Consider the following 25,599-nt stretch of genomic DNA (forward strand, 5'->3'; position numbering starts at 1 on the left):
CAATGTGTGAAATTTGTAGCTTAAATTACAAGGTAGGGCCACCTGAGAAGTCTCTTGCATAATTCATGACATATCAGAACTTCATATAGAAACGAAATAGAGTCTATCATTTCTGCTCTGGTACGCATAGCCCCACACACACCTTTGGTAAGGGCTGCACAAACAAGCTCTCTAGAAAACACAGTATTACAGGCATGCTCTTCTCAATACTCAAGTCACAGAGCCCCACTTGTAATTTTAGTACAGTATCATTCAATTAACATTTTGATAAGCAGCTACTTCTAAGTATCAAAAATACAGAGATCGTGAAACCAAACAAAATTAGCCTGGTTTGGGGTTCTTGGGGTTTAGTGGGGTCTTGTCTTTTCTCCCAAATGAATGCTTACAAACACTCCTTTACAATGTTTTTCCACAGTGGACTTAGTCAAAGTTTATTACATGATTTGTGGGCTTGCTATTAATCATATTACTCACATACTGCATCGAGTTGGAAGGCACTTGCAAAGATCATCTTGTCCAAACACCCTTCAGTCAGCAGGGACATCTCCAACTAGATCAGGCTGCCCAGGGACACATTGAGTCTGATCTTGAACGTCTCCAGGGATGGGGCCCCAAACACATCCCTGGGCAGCCTGCTCCAGTATTTTCCCACTCTCACTGTAAAGAAAATAAACTACATCCTCTACAAAGCTCCCACACTTACTAAGACACGCCAAAAGCAGCAACATTTTATTTTCCAAGTTTAACAATTAACTGACAAGATGTTCAATCTTGACACGGTGAGTAATCCTAACACATTAACTGTAAAAGCAGGAAGTGCAGCATCAGAACAATGACACTCAATAGCTACACACACCAACTTGAAACATACTGCTTTAAAATAGATATAACCTTGACTTACTGTGGCTGTGCCGGAGACAGTTTGTGCATTTGTGTCAGCTGCACTCTGTTCGGAGTGTGTCTGAGCAGGAGGGTACATGTTTAACGTGTGCTCTGGAACAGTGGTTTGGCCTGTGTAGTCTGGAGCTGGATGAGGATGTGGGGCTGTGTATTCTGCAGGGATACCATTCTGAGGTGGAGCGAACTGGGCTGAGGCGTAAGGCTGTGCCATTGTGTCAGGAGGTGCTGTAGCTTCCTGATTACCCTGTGAAAATCAAAGGAGAAAAAACAACAATTAAACAAGCAAAGGAAGAAGTGTGGCATGAGAAGTGTGGCCCATGTCACACAGAAGGGGATGACAGTATTCTGCTAGGATTGCCAGCTTGAAAATGGCACAATGCTTGTTTCTTAATGAGAAAATTTCTTCTCTGAATTAAATCCATTTTGCTAACCTTACTAATCTTAATATCATTAGACAAACCATTGACAGTTCCTTAACTGGAAGAAGCTTGTGCAATCTCCCAGAACCACTGCCTCAACTCAGACAATGAAGAGGGACAAAGCTCAGTTTATTCCAAGGGCTACTGAGAGTGGCCAGCCCAAAGCTTTGATAAGGTTAGCCCACAATCTGCAAGCCACTCTGACCTACCATTTCCAGAAAATGACACCTGCAATCCACACACAGAGCAGGATTTGAGTGTGTATTGCTTACCTAACTGTAGACTGAAAATACTTACCTGAAATAATACTCTATGAGACATTCAGAAATACTGTGAGGTACACACTAGTGAGCAGCTGCATGCCACAAATCATAGAATCACAGAATCAACCAGGTTGGAAGAGACCTCCAAGATCATCCAGTCCAACCTAGCACCCAGCCCTATCCAATCAACTAGACCATGGCACCAAGTGTCTCATCCAGTCTTTTCTTGAAGACCCCCAGGGACGGTGCCTCCACACAGTATTACAGGCATGCTCTTCTCAGTACTCAAGTCACAGAGCTCCACTTGTAATTTTAGTACAGTATGCAAAGTAAATAGATAGATGTTATAAAATTAAAAAAAAAAAAGATCAAATCATAGAATCAGAGAATGTCAGGGGTTGGAAGGAACCTCAAAAGATCATCCAGTCCAACCCCCCCTGCCAGAGCAGGATCACCTAGAGCAGATCACACAGGAATGTGTCCAGGCAGGTTTTGAATATCTCCAGAGAGGGAAAATCCACACCCCGCCCTGAGCAGCCTGTTCCAGCGTTCTGTCACCCTCACAGTGAAGAAGTTCCTCCTCATGTTTCCATAGCGCTTCTTATGTCTCAGCTTCCACCTACTGCCCCTTGTCCTGTCACTGGGCATCACTGAGCAGAGCCTGGCTCCATCCTCCTGGCACCCACCCATTATATATTGATAAATATTGATGAGGTCACCTCTCAGTCTCCTCCTCTCCAAGCTCAAGAGCCCCAGCTCCCTCAGGCTCTCCTCATAAGAGAGATGTTCCTTTCTCTTAATCATCTTTGTGGCTCTGCATTGGACTGTCTCAAGCAGTTCTGTCCCTCTTGAACTGGGGGGCCCAGAACTGAACACAGTACTCCAGATGTGGCTTCACCAAGGCAGAGTAGAGGGGCAGGAGAACTTTTCTCGACCTACTAGCCACACCCCTTCAAATACACCCCACAGAGGCGTTGCCCCTCCTGGCCATGAGTGCACATTGCTGGCTCATGGTCAACCTCCTAACAACTAGGATCCCCAAATCCTTTTCCTCTTTGCTGCCTTCCAAGTCAAATCAAAATAGCAAACCTTTAAATCAAAAAATGCATCACTTGAAAACCTTAACAGAAAAATTACATGCTTTAGGCTGTCCAAAGAAATAATTTTAAGAACTTTAAAGGCTTGAAATGTGAAGGCAAAGTACTTCCCTCCCATATTACAAAAAGCTATGCATTTAGAAACAAATGTCCTCATGTATTTATAGACATATTCACCTTTATGTTTGACAGGAAAAAAAGGATCATCAAGCATTTAATTTATCAGATAGAGACTCCTCACTAAATGCTCTGCTTATACCAAATAGTACTAATTCTAGAGAAGGAAATATACATGACAACCTTTCAGAACCCATACAAAAGATACCCAAAACATGATGCTGCAGATGCCACAGCATTACAGGACAGTAATACAGACTATCCTAAACACTGATGAGACTATTTACAAGATAAAATTATCCCTCCAAATATCAAGTACTGTAAAAGCGAATATTTGAGCAAAACTTTAATTTTTTAAATACTCTGCCATTCTCCCACTGAATGTTCATGTACCTGTACAGGTTTGTTGTTTTGATTTGGCTTATTTGTGCTCAGTGGTCCTTAATTTTCTTATTTTAAAACAATCTGGTCGAATGAAAGACATTCTTTGTCCTTAAGGACATTTGCAGCCAATTTAAACTAATCCACGCATCAGTTCTTTGACCTGAGCTAGTCCTAAACGCAAGATCTTATAAGAACTTGCAAAATCCCATCACAGGAACAAGCACTGGTACATGACAGGCTTAGAAGGGAAAATTCGATTCCTCTTTGTAAAAGGCATTGTGTCCTACAAGATTAGAACTTTATATCAGCAATCAAACTCTCCATAATCTTAATCCCATCTTTGATACTATTTTAGCGTATGGCCTTGAGCAAGTTGTTTACATTGCTTCACCCAACCATCTTTAAAAGGGAAACAGTCTCATCTACCTACTTCACAGGGTGAAGCCACTAAGTTTCATTTGTCTTCATCTATAACCGTTTCAAGGTAACACTGCACTGAAACTTGCCCTGTTTAAGTTTCAGTGGAGGTTAAAAAATCTTGTGAATGTATACCTATAGCCTCTTATATTAAAATGGCAAAATCCCTTTCTCATTTCTTTTACTTAACGTTTTCACTATTAAAAAAAGGAAAATCCAGACGAAGTAAAACCCAGTAATGACACTGGAGACATTTATTAAATGTTAAGGAGATGATTTTAAACCTTACAGGGGAAGCAGATGAGCTTAATTTTTTTAATCAACTGTTTCAGGAAGGCCTTCAGCAAGCAGGAAGAATGAACAAATCAAACTTTTCCCTGTATAAGCATTTTCACTGTGCTGGTTTGGAAACACAGTAGCTGGTTACTGTTGGTCTTTAAACTATTTCTTCGTGTCAGATGCAAAACATGGCATTAGAGTCAGCAGCTGGTAAAAAAGAACAATACCAGCAACAAAGGGACTATGGGCTAATGTCCAGGTGCATTTGATCTAAAGGATTTTATATCACCTCCACCACTAAACCAGATGTTGCTGAGACCCCCACTGTTTCTCATTAACATTGACAGCAGTTCCAGGAGACCCAAATTAATATTCAAAGCATTCACACTCAGTGCTAATTACAGCTAATATTTAATTAAGAGGGTTGAACTTTTATATTATTGTACCAGCAACTCCAGATGATTCACTTTCCAGATTTATCAGAAAAATGCCAAACTGCACTGGCAATTCCAGCACCTTCACGTTGCTGAGCTCATGCTGCTGAGCTGCTTCTGCCTCCTTCACTAGATGGAGAGGTCTGGATGACTTATTTGTAACTAAGACCTCCCCTTAATAAGCAAACAATAAAGAGTCAGGAGTTTGTTTGTCCAGGTTTTTTTCATACATAACTTCTACAAATTCCGGGATTCAAAGCCTTGCCATAAACAAACAAATGAAACCCCCACCATACTTAGAGCAGAAAACTGCCTGCAAGATTGTCAGCCCAGGCATCCTGCATTCCTTGAAGTAGTTCAGGTGGGGAACACTGAAGAAATTATCCTTGCACACTCTACTGTGGGCCATAATTTTAAAATGATAGCAACGATAAACCTCATGTTTATATTTTAAAATCAGTGTCTACTGTATCCTGCCCTGGCTTTTAAAAACAACTAATTCAACACAATACTATAATGTAGTGCAAAAGCATATATGTATAAGCATGTTCTTTACTACTTACACACTACCAAGCCAATGCTTCATTGTTTAGATTATGAATTTATATCAAGAACACTGCAGTGTCCCTTAACACATGTTTGTATATACATGTGGTTGATGGAAATCTCAGGCTACACAGTCAGATACATTTGAATACATTTTAAAGAGCCAAAAAATCTTTTAATGGGACCTAAAGTGTCCCTTTCTTGTGCTCTTTCAAATACAGCAAACTAAAATGAGTAAAGGAAATAACAGATCTAATATATTAAGTTGAAAATATGAAGTGGCCCTAAAAGCAACAGGAAATATTGATCTTAAATTAGCCCATGAACTCAGGTATTAAACTCAAAACTGCAACTGACAGTACACAGACATCACTTAGTACAACCTAGGCATGAGAGCTTGAACAGAAGTTGTCCCTTAAGACTCAGTTCCAAGTATCTTTTAAGATTAAATGACCCCTTAATGCTCACTTTGTGCATGGTTTTTAATAAAGTAGCTGCTGGCAACAGAAAGAAGAGCAAAGAATGGCAGACAGTCAGGCTCTGCTAAATGTTCTGGCCTGAGTTTTAATGAAAACCACATTTCAGCTGAAAAATATGCTTTACGTGGCAGTGTATAAAATCAAATTTATTGCCTTCTGTTTGAATGTTGAACTCCAAAGGAAAAAAAAAAAAGGGAAAAAAAAAGCATTCTGGTAGGTAAGTCAATGTGCTCCTATTCAATATACATTACTGCATTTGCAAAAAAGCTTAGAATTTAAAATACTCCTAGTATCTCAGATCTCAACATCTTTGGCTCTGAAAGGATTTCATTATTAAGAAATGCATGAAAAGTGTCAAAACATAACAAAGCAAGCTTGTTATGTTTGTACACAAAAGACAGAGCACAGAAAACATTACTTATGCAGTGTGCCTATTTAAAAACACATTTGCAGCATAAAATTGTGTTCAATGAAAACCTTTTTGCCTGCCTGCATTTGAAAGTCTAACTAATAGTTTATTGTTTGCTTTACTCTATTTTCTGTTTGGTGCATTTCCTTTCTTTGGCAAGAGATATTTCATATTTAGAGAAAGCCTCTTGTACTGTAGTTAAATGAGCCAAACTGCATCACATCCTCAGGGCACAGAAACAAAGAAGACAAATGCAACATTACTCTCTAAACCTGCTGGTTATAAGATCGGCTCCGTTAGATATATTGAGCACAGCAGAGATACACAATCACTGCCGTTGTTTGCCTCCTTCAGACTTAAGCAACAAAGCATGTATTAGAAGCCTTGCATGCAGCAGATCAGCTGGTTAAAAGAAATGCCCTGGCTTGACTGAATTTGAGAGTTTCGAGTGAAAATAAAAGCGAAAATACCTGCTGTACCATCTTGCTGCCTTTATTCGCCATAAACTTATCAGCTGCTCTAGTTCCAGGCCATACAGCATCTGCCCAAAGCAAGCATCAATTACGGACGAGGGCGTGTGAGCAATGGAACGCGAGCATGAGTGTGGATGATAGGGGTGTTGAAGGAGGGGGAGCTAATGCAAAGCTTACTGACCTCCCTCTCAACATCTGACTGCTCCCAAAACCTAATCCAGATGGGACTCCTTCAGTTTGCTGGGCCTCGCCCCATCAATCACAGCAGGCCACTCCTCTGCCTCCTTCTCCTAGTTATAGAGTGCACCACTGAGCAGATGATTGCACGCAGAAGAAGAAAAAGCACAGCTTGACTACATTAATGGCTGTTTAAAAAACATTAGAAATGCTACTATGTAAGCTGAACATTTTTGGTTTAATATTAAGGGGGCTGCACGCAAAGTTACAACCTCCCCCACATTGCCAGAGCTTTGGCTTTTGGCTAGCTCTGATGCACAGCAACATCTGCACTTCTGTCCCATTCTTATCCTGCATGTGCTGGAGTCAATACCAATAAGACTTCTATTTTAAAACTGCTGAACTCCACAAGTAAACCATCAATACTGAAGTAGCCTGGTTTAGATTAAATGTACTTTATCCCTCAATACAAATGAAATGTTGTTTCCTTTTTTGTTTCATTTCATGACATCCCTCTTGCTTAGCTGGAGAAATATTTCAGAAATGCTTCCAAGGTTTAGTTGTGTGAGGCACTTTAAGCAACTTAACGTTTCACTATTAAAGGAGCTCTCCTAGGTTATCTGGGGGTAGCTTTAAAATTATTAAACTCTGAATTAAGTCACATAACAAAGAAAAAAAAATGCCAACAACAAAAACCCTACAACACAACAACATAAAAAAACAAACACAACAAAAACACCAAACAAAGCATCCCCCTGAAAAAACCCCAACCAACAGCAACAAAAAAAAAAAAAATCCCAAACAAACAAAACCAACCAAAAAAAAAAACCCCAAAAAACAAGCCAAGATACAGACAGCCCCAAGAATACACTTTTACTGTCACTGCTACAGACTGCCTACAGACACAAGAACTCAGGGACAGGGCAGACATTTAACATGGGAATTATTCTTACAAATACTCAATTTCTAATGGGTGGGAAGGAGAGCAGGAAAGCAGCCATCTATTCATCAGTGAACTTCTTCCAACTGAAATATGCTCTATTTCTTTAAAGTGGCAGTGTAATTCTTCCAGATCTGTTGCTGGTGCTCCTCAATTAATGATAATAAAAGCAGCCACTTCAAATTTTTCAGGAGGAATCAGACACCCAACCACACTGGACTGATAATCACAACTGACTGACTCTGTGAGTTTTCTCTGTTGTAGCTTAATTATCTGACCAGACCACTTGACTCAGATCATTTGTTTCTGCAATCATACAAAATGAATTCTCCAGAGACTTCTCTTTTTCAGAAGGTTCAGTACAGAGCCAAATTCAGATTTCATTTAAGGAAAAAACACAAACACACACCCTGCAAAATAGGAAGGTAATTTACTTGAACTTATCAGAAGGCAGCAAACAACTTAGCAAAGCTATGTCCGAGCCTGAATTCCTGCCTGCATTCAATAGCACAAAGTATTATGGATGTAGAGATACATAGGAATAAAGCATTCCCTCTGACACCCTCATTCTTTCCAATTGCCACTGCTGAAACTTTCTACTACTTTTATGACACTGTGATTTATGACAGTAGCTTTCCTTGTCCTACATGACAATCTTTCTCCTGATATTTCCAAAGGCCCAAATGGACATGACTCTCACACTGATTTGTTTCGCTTCCACATAACCACCTAAATCTTTCCCTTCCTTTTTTTTATTTCCTTTTTTTAACTGAAGTTTCCTGCCTGCCCCTCACTTTGTCCAGCCTTGACTTTTACGTATTTTCAACAGATATTTGAAACTGCAGTTCAATCTTCTGCTCCATCAACAATCATTTTCCTTTTTTTTTTAATATATGTAAATATTTTTACATCCCATTTTGATAACACAAGTCTCCAAAAATTGCCTGAAGACCAATATAGCAAGAGAATCTGGAGCATTCAGCATATGTAGTTACAATTCATTTCCACAAAGAGAACTGATTCTTAAAACATTTCAAAATAAAGGTATAGAAGGAGCTTGTCCTTTCTCACAAGTCAACATAGGAAAATCCACCTAATCTTATTTCACACCTTCACTGGAGCACAGTGATAAAGATGATGCAGCATCACCTTAATCAAATAGAAGATAAAAAACCCCAAACAAATCAAAGGAAGGAGGACTGGACTGTCAACATCCAAGCTGCATAAAGACATAAAAAGCTGCCTGGAGCACTGGCCATTAAAGAGAGCACCAGCCAGTATTTAGAAGTCTAACTGACAGTCAGCTACGAGTGTCATCCCTTGGGCATCAAGACCAGGTCCAAACCTGTGCAATGTCTTTAGGAAAGACTTGTACAAAGCATCAGAATGCAAGTTTACACATGGCAGCAAACAGAGGGAGCTGATACAGGGGTCTTGAGAAAACAGAGGAATGGGCTGACAAGAACTTGATCAAAGGCCTGCTTTTGGGACAGAAAAGCCCCATGCTACAGGCTGTGGATGGACTGGGAAGGGAGCAGCTCTGAAGAAAAGGATCTGAGGGCCCTGGCAAAGGTGAAGTAAGATACAAAGCAGCAGCAGGAATTTGAGACAATAAACCTCATTGTATGGTGAACGCCGCTCCTCCCTGCACGGTGCTTGTGAGGCAGCATCTAGACGCTGGGTCCAACACAGAGCCCACCAGGATAGGAGGCCTACTGAAAATTGGAGAGTTCAGTGGTGAATTGTAAGGCAGCTGGAGGGCTGGGGCACATGAAGGAGCCAGCTTAGCAGAGTTTGCAGAACAGAGGGCTGACAGACAACTTCATTTCATCTTCAACACAATGGATGGTTATAGAGATAGAGTCAGATCTTTCTCAGATGTATAGTGTGACAAAACAAGAAGCAAGTCAGAAGTTAAAAGCTAAATTCTGGTGGCTATAAATAATAATGCAATGAATATGAGGGAAGTTAAGCACAGGGGCATGTTGCTCAGTGGGGCTGTGGTGCCTTGGAAACTTTCAAAACTCACCTGGACAAGCCTCTAAGGAACGTGATTTGTGTAGTTATTCCTAATTTAAAGAGGATGTTGGGATTAGATAGCTTCTGAAGTTTCATACCATCCTAAATTATTCCACGAATCCATGGGGTTTCAGCAGCAGCAGGATAGCTTCAGAATGGATTTCATACTTTTATCCTATTTGATGACTTTCCTCATACAGGATTTACTGATAGGAAAGAAACTAGCTACATCTTTAAGTCTGCTTTCTCTCCTCAAGAAACGACATCTCAATTGTTTCAGATGGATTTGGAATGCCTTCTTAGAAAAATATATTTACATTTGTTCAATCCACAGCTGGAGCAGTATGGAAATAGCAATTGCTACAGTGCATGAGAGACAAGAACAGTTTCACAAACAATGCAAATTAATGCTATGAACTATGGTACGTCTTAATTTTCTGCCAAATGCCAGCAATTTCATCATACATAGAGAAACTGCCTTGGCAAATACATCTCCAAAGAAAGGAGCGCATCTCTGTGCTTTCTGCATCACCTCTGAAACAATAACTACTACCTGCATGCAAACTCCCTAATTTTATCTGCAATTTTTCTACTGAAATGAACATTTTATTCTATTTCATATATTAATTTATTGAAAATCACTGCCACCTCCTAAAGCCAAATTCCAGTGAAGGTAATATGTCTTTTTAATATTTTAATTTCTCAGACACTTTTTTTTTTTAAAGCTGCAATACTGATTGTAGATATGGGATTTTGAAAGCTGGATGAGTTCCCAAATCATTTCACAAGGACTTGTGACATGAGATGTGGGAGGTTAATGCACTGAAGTAACAATTGATGAGAGCTAAAGAAAGGACAAAGCAGCAGGGATATATTATACTATCTTGACATAAAAAAGTTTGTCCTGAGAAACCATTTCTTAATAATCTTATCTTAAATTTGTGAGGATGAAGGCCACACAAACCAAGTGGTTAATTACAGACCTCTGTAGGAAAACTGTAAAAACCTCAATCTGTTCTTAGAATCCAGCTAACACAGATCTCAGAGCTGCCACAACTCCTGTTGTGCATGACAGGAAAGAAACATGCACTGCAACCTGTAGCCTGCAAAGGCAGAACCACTGGGCATTCTTTTCAAACTACAAAAATATTACTCATAGCTTAAGCACTGGAAGCAGCAGGGATGTGTTGGCAAGATTACGTTACTAGGATGTATTAATGCTTCTGAGAAGCCAGATACACTAACCCAGGTGACAAACCATGCCTCTGTATGTAGCAAGACTACGTCTGTCTGACACAGCTCTCTATAATGCATTGTAAGCCTTTCTTCTAGATTCCACTGAGACAGCTCCTACCCTAGAGCTTACACACAAGCATAAGTATATCCAGGATCTGAGTGAAAACAAATCTTCTCCAAATACCATCTTACTGGTGAAGGACTGTACACTGCACAAGATTAGAGTCTGCAGAGGGGAACAGAACAACAATCGTATCCAGTTGCAGGTGAGTGGGTTTTGACAGATAATTTCTAGAAGTCTTAGAAATGCTTGCAACTATAGCTAGAATGATATACTTAAGATTTCTTGCAAGCAGCATTCAACATCCCAAATGCTATTTACTCCACAAATTTCTCAGAAGACTGGGATTGGATACAACTTTTTTTTTTTTAAAAGGGTTTAAATTAGGCAATTTAATCTAGCTGAGGTTAATAGTTACACAAACTTATTCCCAATTTACAGAAGCTGCCCACCTAGAGTACATGGAGTTAACTGCTTCTTTTCAGTTGGTTTTCTAAGGAACTCACCACAAACCATATCAGTGTATGCAGCAGCTTTGTTAGCCACAGACTGTCAGTCTACACAGTTGCACACAGAGGCAACATATTTCAAGGCCATTTTTTCTGGGAAACAAACATATGACATTTTTCTGTGTACCAAGTGAGTTGTTTTTCATATACAAACAAAGGATTTTGCATTAAAACCAAAATACAGGGCGCACTGAGTAAGGAGTCACAAAGACTACATACAGAGAACAGGTCTGCAAGTAGGTGCAGTGCTTTTGCTGTTCAGATTGACAGACTTCCATGTGCTTCAGGGAAGTTACTGCAGCGACCTGCAGTTTGCCCTGGATAGTCAGCTGTGCAGCAACACAAGGCTGCATGAACAGAACCAGCAACACTACATAGGAAGACTGAAGGGCAGCGACATCTATCTGAGTACAAAGTGGCATGCCATCAGTCTAAAATGAACACTTTGGATGACCTCTTTCAACCAGGCACGCTGTCTTGCACGATGAGCTGTGATTTAGCCTCAGAAAAGAAATGGGACATTTCTCTTCAGAACCCTTCATGCTGAATCATTTTTAAGGCAGTACCACAATAACCACAGTTCATTCATTAGATGAGAAGCGGGTCTGAGTTTCAGTATCACAAATGGGATGATCATTACTCAGGTCTACTGAAATAAAACAAGAAGCATAGCCAACTAGTAAGGGAACTAAGACTGTAATGCCATAAGCTGTCTTAAGTAGCAAAGCTGACTGAAAATCATACCTCTAGCTATTTGTTGGCAAGCATCAAAGTATACAGTGCTGCTTTACAAGCCAGCTCACTTTATCATTGCTTTCAGACAATGCTCCTTTCCCATCTCTGTTTTGTTTCAAAACACAGCTGACCTGAGCAGCAATGGTCAGCTAACGCAGCAGTGCACTCTTGTTTGATACCAGTTAAAGCAGCATTCATTTTCTTGGCACTAAAATAAAATGATGGAACACGATCTCTGATGTTATTTACTTCTAAGATTAAAAAGGCTATCAAAATATCATTGGGCACATGGAACAGACAGATTGGCTTCCTGCCTCAGCTACACTTCGCTATGCTTGTTTATCACTGAGATCATTTGTGTACTTCAGTTAATGCTCATGTTAAGATGCTGTTACAACATTAACAAGTAACTGTTTACTCCAACAGTGTTTGTCATTAGCAAACTAAACCACATTACTGAACAAAGGTAAAGCTCTTGTCACTAATGAGATAAACATGGTGATAAGATTTGCCAATGCAATGCAAAATACATTTCTAAACAGCTGAGCATGACAACTGACTGGAAATAGGCAAAAACCTATGATCAGAGTGCTACAATTAATCTGCAGTGAGGAAGAAAACTCATAAAATTCTTTAATAGTTCTTATAGCACTTGAAAGAATTTCACTGACTATATTGATTGGTAACTTCTTTGTTAAACACTATCTTAAAAGCTTCTGTAATTATGGAAGTCATCTTGTCTTTGTATTTTGATTTCACATCACTAGGATAGAGCCTAAAACAGCTCCCAGATCTGGCCACCTACATTGTTTCTTTTTGGAGACTTATTTTCCTTACCAGCCCTTACTCACAAGACTGAACATATACATGTAGTAGTAACTATTACCATGAGACTGCCTTCTGACACATGCTTCACCATGGCAAGGTTAAAAATCAGTAAAGAGCACACTATTTTAAGATACTAGAGGGTATAAGTACAAACAATCTTTCTCAGTTTAGGGTTTTATGTGGCTGTGTGTGAATGCTGGTGGAAGGAAAGGTATTTTCAAAACTGAAACAGCAAAGCAAAAGCTTTGGCATGTTTACCAGAAGCATACGGTTAATTTACAGCAACCACATCCAAGAGCATTTGTGTTTGTACAGTGCAGCAGCATGGGCAGCAGCCACAGAATGCAAGCTCTAGAACTAGGGAAAATAAGCATCGACACACTATTTCGGGAGAAGACAGCACCAGCCTGCAAACCACTTCTAATCCATGTGAACTGGCTGTCTTTTACACTGGAACACCACATTGAATAAGAGTTCAAAAAATATTGAAACAGTTCAGCATTTGCTGAGTGTGCACAAAGTGGGACGGAGAGCACAGCAAACGCGTTAGCATTCTGGCTGCAGAAGGAGTTCAGATTAGATACCGCTACGCAGAAATTGATAGCTAGTAGGTATTCAATCAGAGAAGTGCTTTCTTCTTCCAAATATTACAATCACATGGTATAGTACATCGCTGGTGTCAAGTTAAATTTAATCATATCAGCATACTTAAAGGCAAAAAACTGAATCCTTACTCACATACCCATGCCAAGAGGGATTATAGGCGACTTTATGAAGCCTTTCCCTTTTATTTAATATTCTGGTATCTGTATAGAGCAATTTCATATCTATTATACCCTCAAACTTATCTACTCCGTTGTCTTTTTAATGCACACCAAGTATGTCTGAACTCACAGTTACAGCATAATGTGCACTATCACTTACTTTCTTCTGAAGTCTGCCAGTATAGCAGGAGATTCTCCTTGAAGCAGCAATAGCTATAATGAGACTGGTGCTAATTTTCATGTGAGTAAAGCAGTGTCACCTGCCTTCTACTAGTTAAGAGCAGATATAAAAAGGAACAATAGTTTATGAGCCCACTAACACCTACTGATTTCTGCCAGACTTAGTAGAATCAGGTATGTGAAGGACTTCGCTTCAGAAAAGGTTTTTGAGCAACACAACATAGAAACTTGTCAGCATTTTAGCAAAACGTGCTTTTTCTACATACATCTGATGGCTTACCTGAACAATGAAAACTGATCACTACATAATCCATGAAAAATAAGTCCATTTTCACCTGCTAGACACTAAACTAAAAAAAAAAAAACCTCCAAAAACAAGAAAAACAAACCACAAACAAACAAAACCCCACACGCAAACATAGAAACATTAACTTTCTTTTGGGAAGTGAACAGAAATTGTCAAGTAGCAGATATGGGAGGCATGCACTTTGGCAGACTCAATCCACTTCAGAAGAAAGGAAGGCTCTATGAATAGAATTTAGGTTCCAACATTGGGCCCTAAAAGGCAGGAGTCAACCTCTACAAATGTACTCAGTTTATTTTGCCAGGCCCTTTCATGATTTCTGCTCTCAATTCATATCCTGATTTCATTATCCCTGTCTTTCAAACCTCCCTTCTGTCTCCCTCAGTGTTCTGTACATCCTTCTCCTTCAGTACTTCCTTTGCATCCTCTTTCTACACCTTCTCTCATTTGATATTTATTGCCATAACCAAGAGTACAGTAGGGACAAAATGCTCCAAGTGATGTGGTAACACAGCGGCAATGAATGGCGCTGGTTGCCCAGGGAGGTTATGGATGCCCTCTCCCTGGAGGTATTCAAGGCCAAGACTGAGCAGCCAAGTCTAGTGGAATGTGTCCCTGCCCACAGCGGGAAGGTTGGAACTAGATGATCATTAATGTTCCTTTCTATGAATCTAAGAAATTCTTAACTTTCAAGTAGAATGGCTTAGGTAACTGTGAGCTATTCCAAGTGAAAATCTGAGGCCATAGGACTAGCGTAACTTAGACAAGTTTCATGCTTGCTTCCATTTATTCCATACATCATCGTTGCTAGCTGACCCAGGATCCAGATGAGGAAAAGATATTTTAGAACTTGACACAACTAAGGCACTTCCCATTTTTCAGTCATAGAATCATAGAATCAACCAGGTTGGAAGAGACCTCCAAGATCATCCAATCCAACCCATCCCCCAGCCCTATGCAATCAACTAGACCATGGCACTAAGTGCCTCATCCAGGCTTTTCTTGAACACCTGCAGGGACGGTGACTCCACCACCTCCCTGGGCAGCCCATTCCAATGGCAAACCACTCTCACTGGGAAGAACTTCCTCCTAACATCCAGCCTGACAGTCTTGCTGAAGTGCTGGGTACAAGAGCCACCTTATATAAGCAACTCCAAATGTTTCAGCGCTCATCAACTGATTTCACGCAGTGGCAAAAATGGTCAATGTTTAAAACTAATTCTTAAATTATACAACGATTAATATTTCCACTGCCTACAGTTCCAGAAAAGAACAGGAGGAAAAAAAACCTCTCTCAAACACAAAAACAACAAAGCAATCAGCTAATTTAAATTAACAAAGGGTGAAAAAGTGGTTTCTAATAAAGAGGTCTGCAGTGATTAATAGCATCAATTAAGAAAGGCAATGTGCATTACATTTCATTTCAGTCACACACACACATATAGATGCGTGCTGATGGTACCCAACCAAGAACCAAATTCAGTGGGGAATTATGAAACACAGCAAATTAATCTGAAAATGTTGTTTGCAAATAAGGGTTTTAAACATAAAATTTCAAATTACTATTTTCACTTTGTTTTAGTAGAACAGATTGAACACCAGTTAAATGATCTGAACTCAGGACCTTGTTGGTACTTTAGAAGCAAGTGAATTATGATATAAAATACTTCTAATTAAACAGAGACTATGAAATTAATTCAAATAATATAAACAGAACATGCAGAAAAGTGAAAGTGAAGATATCCTAGACCGAAATCCTGATTTCCGTGTGCCTTGGGATGGGATGTAACAATTTCAGATACTTGGTTTCCATTTCTTACCTACAGAAACCAGAAATTCAAAAGCATACTTTGCCACAAGGATTTGCTGGCTAACATTGTACATTCTGTGAATCTGAAAGCACAACATTCTTGGACCATGTCACTTAAAATAAGAATTAAACTCCCGTGCTGCTACAAACCCTACACTGACCCACGTATCTCAGCTAGAATAGTCATCCCTACTGCCCTAGATGAAAACAGATTTTTTTATCACAATTAGAAAAAGGCAAAAGCTTTAAAACAGAAGACAGAGCACCTAATGGTCTCTGCAGAATCTCAGGGAAGCAAGCTGTCCCTTGAGCACCACGAGCATCTCCACATCAACACTATTACTTGCAGGTTCTCCAATTCAAGTCTTTCAAAATAACCCCTCACCTTTTTATTTATCTCAGGGATTTTTTGGATATCACCTGTGCTTCTACACCTGTGGTAGCTTCAAATAACACTGAGTACTGAAGTACAAATTACTTCACAAATAGGAAAGAATAATTAACACAACCCTAACAAAACCCTCTATAACTGTCAGGCATGTATCTTTAAACATGTTATCTTCATGTTATGGTAGCTTCATGTTATCTGCAATCTAGAAAGCTCCCTTTCAGAATTCTGAGGAAATCTACCTTTCACATATACTTCCAGAAACATAAAAAATCTGCCACAAATAAAAAAATAATCAGAGGTGGGTTAAGATATTAATAAGTATATTGCCATTTTGGTACTTTCAGGTTACTCAATCCAGTTAACAGGGTTAACTGTCATCAAAAGTGGGTTCTGGAAACCAGTAGTAGAAGAGATACCAGTGTTCATAAATAAGTATCTTTGACTAATCTCTTTTTTCACATATGAAACTTCTGCTTCCTAGGAAATCTTATTGTGCAAGAGCATCTCTGATAAACTCAACTACCTCTCTACAGAAATGTCAGTATTTTCTAAGTGATTACAGAAGCAGAAGAGGAGTTTTAAATGTCGTCAAGAAATTAACTAAGTAGAGGTTCTCCGAGTTTGGTCACCAACAAGGAACTGAACAAAGGGTTCACCGTAAGTTCAGTAGAATCCAATTTAATGTAATCCATAATCCAAACTCTTTGCACATTGCTGTAAATGACAAAGCACTGAAAGCTTGTAGAAGTAACAGGGCAGTTTACACAGACTCTTTGCACAGGGCTGCATCTCATTTGTGAAGAGATAGCCACGTTCTATGAAGATACTCTGCTGAACTTATTTTTTTGTTTCACATATCAGTGCTTCTGCTTTGCAGAAATTGCTACAGTTTTCTTTTAACTCTAAGCTATTGAACTGAGCAAGAACACTGAAGTTGAAGCACAGTTATGGTGACCTAGTTGCTAAGCTAGAATGTTAAATTCTGGGATGTGTACTGCTCTTACAAATACAATGCACCTCACAGTCCGTTGATCAGCAAGGAAATGATAATCCCAAACACATTACTGCAGGCAGGTTCAGAAGAAATTTGGGAGCTCCTTACATGCATTTGCAGTATTAGCTGGTTTGGCATTTTGGATTCCAAAAACAGTTCAGTATGTGGAACCCAACTCTTCACTGAATCACAGGAAGCCCAGGCACATAACATAGTTTTGCTATCTCAGACAACTGCGAGCCTCCATAGAGAGCTGAGAGCATCACAGTCATTTCTGCAGTGATCTTTCTGGAGAGTCCTTCCCTGTAATAGCAGGCTTCTGGAAAAAGAAGCAAGGTAGGCAACAAGAAAAAAATAACCCTTTCACCACGAATCAGGAAAATAAGCAAAAACTACTCTTTTGTCAAAACAATTCACTTTGACAATTTATTTTCCAATGTGACCTGAGACAACTAGGGTTGAACTAAGGCTTTACTTGGCTAGCTTAAAAATGCACATTTGTCACTTGTGAAAAAGAATGCAAAAAAATAAATTCTTGACCTAAAAGATTAGCAGTGATTGGAAAATAAAAATTGGCCTAAACTTTCAACATAAGGGATATTAACCCTTTAGGTTATGCAAGTGTACATATAAACTTGTTATTTTATAGATTTAAAACATTTCTTCCCTTCTGTTCAAATTCAATCTAAAACCAAAAAGGCTGACAGAGAAATAGCAAGTAGAAAGTGGGCTAGTAGAATCTCGACCAATTTTATCCCTGAAGTGACAGAGATGCCATAGGTAGGGCAGCATAGAGGGTACACTTTACACTGGATTATCTAATTTAAACAGCAAGAAAATAATTGTGTAAATTGTGTTTTAGACATCAGGTATCAGCTGAGAAAAATAAAAATGCCTTTGTCTATGGAAGTTATGACCATTTAACTGCATTCTTCATGTTGCACAACCTAGCACAAGCTCCTGCTCAAAGCTGGGTTACTTGATAAGACCCTACCCAGGAATACTGTGTCCAGTTTTGGGCTGCCCAATTCGAGAGAGACAGAGAAGTGCTGGAGAGAGTCTAACAGAGAGCTACAAGGATGTTTGCAGGACTTGAACATGAAGAAATGAAGAAAGACTGAGAGACTTGGGGCTGTGTAGTCCAGAGAAGAGAAGGCTGAGAGGGGATCTTATCGGCCTTTATAAATATCTGGGGGGTGAGCATCAAGATGAAGGTGATGGTCTCTTTTTGGTGGTGCTCAGCGATAGCACAAAGAACAGTGGGTATAACCTAGAACACAGGGGGTTCCCCCTCAACACAAGGAGACACTTCCTTACTGTAAGGATGACAGAGAACTGGAATGAGCTGCCCAGAGGGGTTGTGGAGTCTCTGGAGACTTTAAAAATCTGCCTGGAAGCACTCCTGAGTGGCCTGCCCTAGATGATCCTGCTTTGACAGAGGAGTTGGACTAGATCTCTGGAGGTCCCTTCCAATCTCTACCATTCTGTGACCTGGGGTCTCAGGCCTGGATCAAGACAGTTTTTGTTAAGTGCCAAGGAGGGAGACTGTATGAATTCTCCAGGCAACCTGTTTTGAGGCTAAACCTCATGGAGAAAGGTTTTCCTTATACCTAGTTGGAACCTCTCTTGTTCCACTTTATGTGTGTAGCCTCTTATCCTCCCACCACATATCTTTGCGAACAGACTAGCTCCATCTTCTTGATACTCAATTTGCAGGCATTGAAAAGCTTCTATTAGGTCATACCAGAGCCTTCTCCAGCCTGAACAAGGACAGTTGACTCATCCTCATAGGATATGCTCCAGCACACTTAGGGGTCCTCTGCTGAACTTGTTTCAGTTGGTCCACATCTTTCTTTTACTGGAGGGCCATAAATGGGCTGAATATTTTTAGATGTGATTTAACAAGCAACAGGTACAGGAAGACAAAAACTTCCCTCGATTTACTGGCTATGCTTCTATTTATACAGTCCAAGATATTGTTAACTTCCTCTGTGGACAGAGCAAATACTCCATAGTGATGGGGCTCTAATAATCCAGCAAAAAATTCAATGTTGGAAATGATTATATTACACCCTGCCATGGAGATATATTCATATGTGAGCAGGTGAGAACTCCTTACAGAAAAGCCAATTCTGACAGGCAAAGTGGTGATGACCCTACATCCTTTTATGCAAGCACACTGACAGCATAAGAAGATTGCACAGTCCCCCTGTGAAGGTCTTCGTTCCATACAATAAGCAGCTTGGGCATCACAGAAGTTCCAAGCTGGAATCACAATTTCTGTAACAAGGAATTCTAATTACAAGCAGAGTACCTATCTTTTAAGAAAGTCCTGACCAGTTTATTTTGCCTCTAAGAATAAAAGAAAGCACTACAGCCTCTCCTCGTAGCAGTCACTACCTGGTATTACTGTTTTAACTGAGATAAATAGAGGAGGGGAAAAGCAGGACAGATAGTGTGTGGAGTAATGTGCATTTTTCAAGGTGAAAGTAGATACAAATACTATAATCACTAGTATTTACTTGGGGAGCCACATCGCCCACCATAAACCAGTTATTTAATAGGTTGCTGAAGAGCTAAGAGAGCTCTTCACACTACCTCTACCCCATTTAACACATTAGCTTGTACTAATGGTGAGCTCTCATCCAGAAATACACAGCACCTCTGCCTGTGGGTATTACCACATGATGCAAATGAAGTTGTAAAGAGAAATCAACTCATCAATCACAATCACAAGGGGACACTGAGCAATGCAAAAGGATTAGCATTGCAGCCCTGCTCAGGTCTTTCCTATCTCCACTCTAGAATAATTAAATACCACCTCAAGTGCTTTATTACCATTAGAAATCACAGCATCCTGGAATCTAAGTGCTGAAGCTAATTAGAAATGAGGAAAAGAAAAAAAGATCATTAAAAAAAAATTGGGATTCCCCTAACAGAAATGGTCTACACCTTGAAATAAAGACTTCCCTTTCTGTGGATTTAGAGTAGCATGTTAAACAGCTTTCTCTAAGCTGAAACCTTTTACTTTGAACCCCATACCTGCCATTGTCTTCCATAAGTAAAGCCAGATTTAGATGTATCTACCAAACCATTCTTAGACTTTAAAAGATTCTTGCTTATGGTTAGCTGATAAGATCCTTAATTCCGCTCCTTCTAACATTTGATAGGCTAATTTAAATCTTTCCAGACTTGGCTCACTCAAGAGCTTTTTGCCTTACTTCCCTGGATATACATAAGCTAGTCATTACTATTTATGAAGGCAATGAAAGAAAACATTAGACAGCTAAAGAAAGAAATATAAATCTTAGATTCTAACACAGAGAGTGCAACAGCAGTATTAAAACCAAATTAAAAAAAAAATGAAGCAAATATGAAGACATTTGCAACCTAAAGAAATACAATATAACTGAAAAGCAGATTTCTCTTCCACTTGACTGCCAAATGACCTGACTTGGGATTTCATAGCTTGCCCAGGAACAAGCTGATGATATCAGTAACATCCAAAACACCGCAGTGAGATTGCACTATCATGAGCAAAAGTGGCAAGCCAATAGAACTTCTGATTTAAATGTTGAAGCAAACGTTTTCCCAGCTATGTTAAAATTGAACTATAAATGTGTTTTCTGACTGGAACATGTATTAGACAAAGAAACTTTTATACAGAAGACACGAATATGTACATTGCTTACATCCCACTTAGCTAATTGAGATGAGACTTCCTGGTTCTGTTTTGCATATCATACTTAATTTTAATGTCTGAACTAGGTGATTTCCCAATGCAAATGTCTCAAATACTAACAAAAAAAAGGACATATAGTCTTTTTAATATAGCATATACTGTTACTTGAATCATGTCCAAAAAGATCAACTTAAATTTAGCCTAATTTTAATTTATCAGTTAAATGCTTAACACGAACAAAAATACTATTACTTTTCACTCCAAAGGAAACAGATGGCTTTAAACAGTTAGTTATTTCAACATATGGAAACCAATTACTGAACTATAAAGAACCAAACAGCAAACTCCTAGGCATTTTTAATTCATTTTGACTAATAAGAACAAATAAAATAAGTATACAACACATAAGCCAACAATAACAAAAAATCAGCTTCTGACACAACTGCTGTAGTTTAAGGTATAACAGAACAAAGCAAGGTTTAAAAAAAAAACATTTGAGTGACATGATTAGATTTTGCTCATAGCACTGGATTTAATTTTTTAATCTACAATTTTTATAGGAGATAATAATTTGTGAAGCATGTACGCTTTTACTTCCATGCACCGATCTCAAACCCCTCAAACTCTCCTGTAAACAGTTCTTGTGGCAGGAACACGCACACAGCAACTCCTGGAGCTTCCTCTGAAACACATCTACTCTCAAAGCGGACACGAAACCAAATGGGTCAGTAGATACGATTTCACATCAGAAGACAGCAAAGGAATATACTGTGCAGACAGCAGTGGAGGTGTGAACAAGTTTCACTGGTTACTTCTGGGATTGGCCAAGGCAGGAAAGTGAGCTCCGCTAATCTGGCAAAGCAGACGAACACTGCCTTAAACTGCAAATTAAGGAACAATCGACACATCAATTTTACTACTACTCTGAAAAGCAACGTCTCCAACAACATACCTACTGATGTTCTGGAGGAGTGTTAAATCATTCTTCCCATGGTCTTATCACTGCAGTTTCCTTCAGTCAAGGAAAAGACCAGCCTGGTCTTTGTCAGTTTATTACTGACTTAAATATAAACAGTAGCTTAAGTGATTTAAAGTGCCTTCTTTTCCACCTGAAGCAATTTGCAACTTTCTAAAACTGCAGCAAAAGTTTGCCATTTCTGCTTCATTCCTTCCTATAGGATTATGTAACAATACAGTTAAAAGGTGCCCCTACACTCTCCACAGCTGGTGGGCAGAATTGTACTTTCTTTAGAATATTTCCTAGGACTCCATTTGTTAAAAGGGAAAAAAAGCTGCCTAGGCGTTTCATGAGTTCTGTGCAGAACATTCCCTACGTGGGAGTGCCTCATTTGCATCGTGGCATGTGGGTAGGATTTGGACAAGCACACTGAAGGGTATGACAATCAAAACCAGATCTGTGGGAAATCTCTTTTAAATGTAAAACAACCTCACCTAGGTTTCACTACCTTAGGTAAACATTACCTCTAAGGGAGAAACGAATGCATACACTACTCATGAGGTAAAATTGGCTCCAACCACTGCAGTATCTGCTGTATACCAAACGATGTCCAAGAATAGTTTCTTATTCTGTCCTCGGTCTAGTACAGCAAAAATCAACAAGAAATGGAATTTTGAGCAATGTTAAAAATCTGTGGGTTTTTTTTCAGCTAATGACATACAGAACAAGTTATATCTGATTTCTGCCACTGACATTCTGTCAATTTAATAATAGACCCCTTTTTTGCTGCAACTTGATTGCCATTAGCATGCCAAATATAGTGAACTGCCTTCTTAATATCTCTACAGAACAGAAAACTGAAGTAAAAAAGTAAAACAGAAGGCACCTTGAGCCAGTTTTTTGTACACAGCACTTGCCTGTTGCTCACTAGAAACATGCAAATACAGCTCCTTATTGGACTTGAAGACAGTAAACCTCTGTTTTGGATGAATTTGAGAATACTAGCCTGAAAAAAGTTACTTGACAGAAGTCAATGCAAAAGCTTGATCTTTCAACCAAAAGACATTTTGAAGCACCCATTGAAACTGCCCCATTCCTTCAAAACTGAGCTGAAGTGACTCATGTACATGGCTGAAGAATTAGACATTGTTATCACTTCTGGGAAACAAAACAAAACAAAAACCCACAAAACAAAAAGTTCAAAGAGCATCTCGAGCCCACTGGTGTATGATAAAATTATCCAGCCATTATACTGATTCCAGGGAGGCTCAACCAGCTTTCATAAGCTCACAATCTGGTCCAGTCTATTTTTATGTATTTTTGTAAGGAACTGCTTTCTGCTGCTGGATAGCAACACGTATGGGCAGGACATTCAGATTATGCCAAGAGCCAGCCAGCAACATCTGGACACCTGTGCTCAACATCAACTTCGTATTCTACAAGAAGCAAGCACAGTGTGCACAAACAGCTTGGCTTAGTTTCTTCAGGAAGCAAACACTCCAAAGGTTTTCTGATCACTATCCTTGGGGCTTTCTATCCTAAATTTAGCAAACCATACAGCACAATCTAAAAAAAAGCTACCATCATTTGCATTCTATCATTTCTTTAATTAACTACAGGGCTTGGTGTATTTTCTGTTTTCTCTCTGTTAGCCTAACTCAGACAACACAGACTTACACATCTCTGAAAGGGGACTATGAATAAGGATATTTACTTTTTTCTTCTACACAGGAAACACATAAATGGATTTCTCCAGAAAAAAAAAAAATAATTACACATCTATAACTTCCATGCTGACCACCCCTGGAAGATAGATCATATTCAGAGAATGGCCCTTCAAGGGTCCCAGCTTATGGTTGTGTAAAAGAAGCATTGTATTAGTTACACAAATACACAAAAAGAAGCTCAGCTTGTATGTAAGAGATTGTTCACAGTAAGGATGCCTTCTGTGAGAAGGAGCAGAAGCTAAGTAATCCCCTTCACTCAGACTGCTTTTATTTTGGAGCAGACAGTGACCATATAAAGCAAGTGAGTTCACTTAAATCAATGTAATGTTAACAGAACTTATGAAGCTCCTTTCCTGTGAACATGAACCTCAGCAATATTTATCATAAATTTTCAATGAAATTTGTATTTCATACACAGGTAAAAATCCTGTGCCATCCAAAATCAACAAAGTGTTTCCTCCTGCAAATTATAATATGTCAAAGTAACATTTATAGGTAACTACTTCCACAATCAATGGCAACAAAGTAAACCATCACCTACACCTGTATGTTTGTATGTTACTAACCAGTTCTTTTCAATGTGAGGAATTTCGTATGCATTTGGCATGTCATTTGTAGATACAAGACACACCAATTTAGTTTTAGACAAATGGATTCAAATGGATTGTTACTTACAGTTACCACTTCCTAAAAATAACACATCAGGGGAAAAAAAGCAGGGAAATTAAAGAAGCCACAGCTTACAAACTGCTACAATAAACAAATGGTCATTTCAATTACATTTGTATTGTACTTCGGTCATGTTGTATCCTGCAAAGATGTTGGGAAGATCACCATTGAAACTCCAAGAAAAAAAAAACCCACTAACCTCCAAGTGTTTGAAGTGACCAGCCTGGACTATTTCTTACTATTGCTACCTCATGAGAAATTTCCAGCCAGCTAAAAATTAATACAACAATAATAACACTCACAAACTAAAAAAATACCTTTCTACAAGGTAAAAAAAATGTGTGAAGTGTGTGGTCAGGTGTCATTTTCAGATTAAGGTGGAAATGCTCAAGACCTTTTAGGCCTTTCTACTCTCTGTTGTGTAATGCCAACATCAGCTCAGAAGCAGTATACCAACATGAGCCTTCAAAAGCCAGAACATTCTCATATCAGATTCCCTTTAAAAAAAAAAAAAAATCAAGATTACTTCAAACTTCTTCCTCAGCAACTTAAAGTAAGACTTTGCCTTGATGCAGATGAAGAACACTCACACCTCCCCTCCTGCCAGCTCTGCTGTAAATACAGCCCACTGCACTTCAGCCAATCTCCGTGTTTACGGAGAGAGCTTGAGCTGCTGGTCCTGATCGTTTCATTTTATTTCATACCATTATCGCCCAGCTTTAGCTGAGATGCCATTTAATTATTCAGTCAAATAATGGATTTCAGTTTGCTCTTAAGTCAGTGGCATGAAGAAATACTGCTGCCTAGTCCACGCAATGGAAAACTGATAATTGAGAGATGCTCACCCAACAAATGCAAGAGATGTAGAAATACAGCATCGAATGATTCATGTGGAAGAAAACCCAAACACATCAATGACAAACAAAAGACACATAAAACCAAAAAGCAACAGTTACCTCTATGGCTTTTAGTTCTAAAATAGGTGCAGATCAAACAAAACAGCAGTCTGTAAGAGGCACTTCATTTAGCTGCTACAATAGCTCCAGAAGGCAGATGTCTGTGAATTTTGTAACAGATTTAACAATATGACTGCAGTTCATCGTTAAAAATCAAACCTACCTGCCTTTTTATGCAAATGCAACAGTAAAGCCTCCTTCCTCAAAGACAGCCCCTACACACTAATAAACCCTGGTGCTCCAGCTAGACTACAAAATTGCCTTCACCTAAGACATACAGCAGAAAAGAAGGGTGTCATGACAAAGATAACTATACTAGCTCCAAGAGAAAAGCTTAACCTATTTGCTTCTTATAAATCCTCAATTCAGAATTTGAGCTCTTTTCATTCAGAGACTTCAAGTTTTGCATTTACAATATCTGCTGTAGGAGCATGCACCACAT

The 25,599-nt window shown here is 39.1% G+C and overlaps 1 protein-coding gene across 36 annotated transcripts in view; it reads right to left on the reverse strand.

Moving 5' to 3' along the window:
- The window catches only part of RBFOX1 (RNA binding fox-1 homolog 1), a 1,229,664-nt gene that overhangs the window by 140,211 nt on the left and 1,063,854 nt on the right, over nucleotides 1–25,599 (reverse strand). For all 36 annotated transcript variants that reach the window (XM_064153056.1, XM_064153048.1, XM_064153051.1 and 33 more), the window contains one exon: nucleotides 902–1,144. In XM_064153056.1, the coding sequence (XP_064009126.1) occupies nucleotides 902–1,144 (243 nt within the window). The remainder of the gene's footprint in view (nucleotides 1–901; nucleotides 1,145–25,599) is intronic.

Source organism: Pogoniulus pusillus, chromosome 13, assembly GCF_015220805.1.
Source record: "Pogoniulus pusillus isolate bPogPus1 chromosome 13, bPogPus1.pri, whole genome shotgun sequence".
NCBI classification, from domain to species: domain Eukaryota; kingdom Metazoa; phylum Chordata; class Aves; order Piciformes; family Lybiidae; genus Pogoniulus; species Pogoniulus pusillus.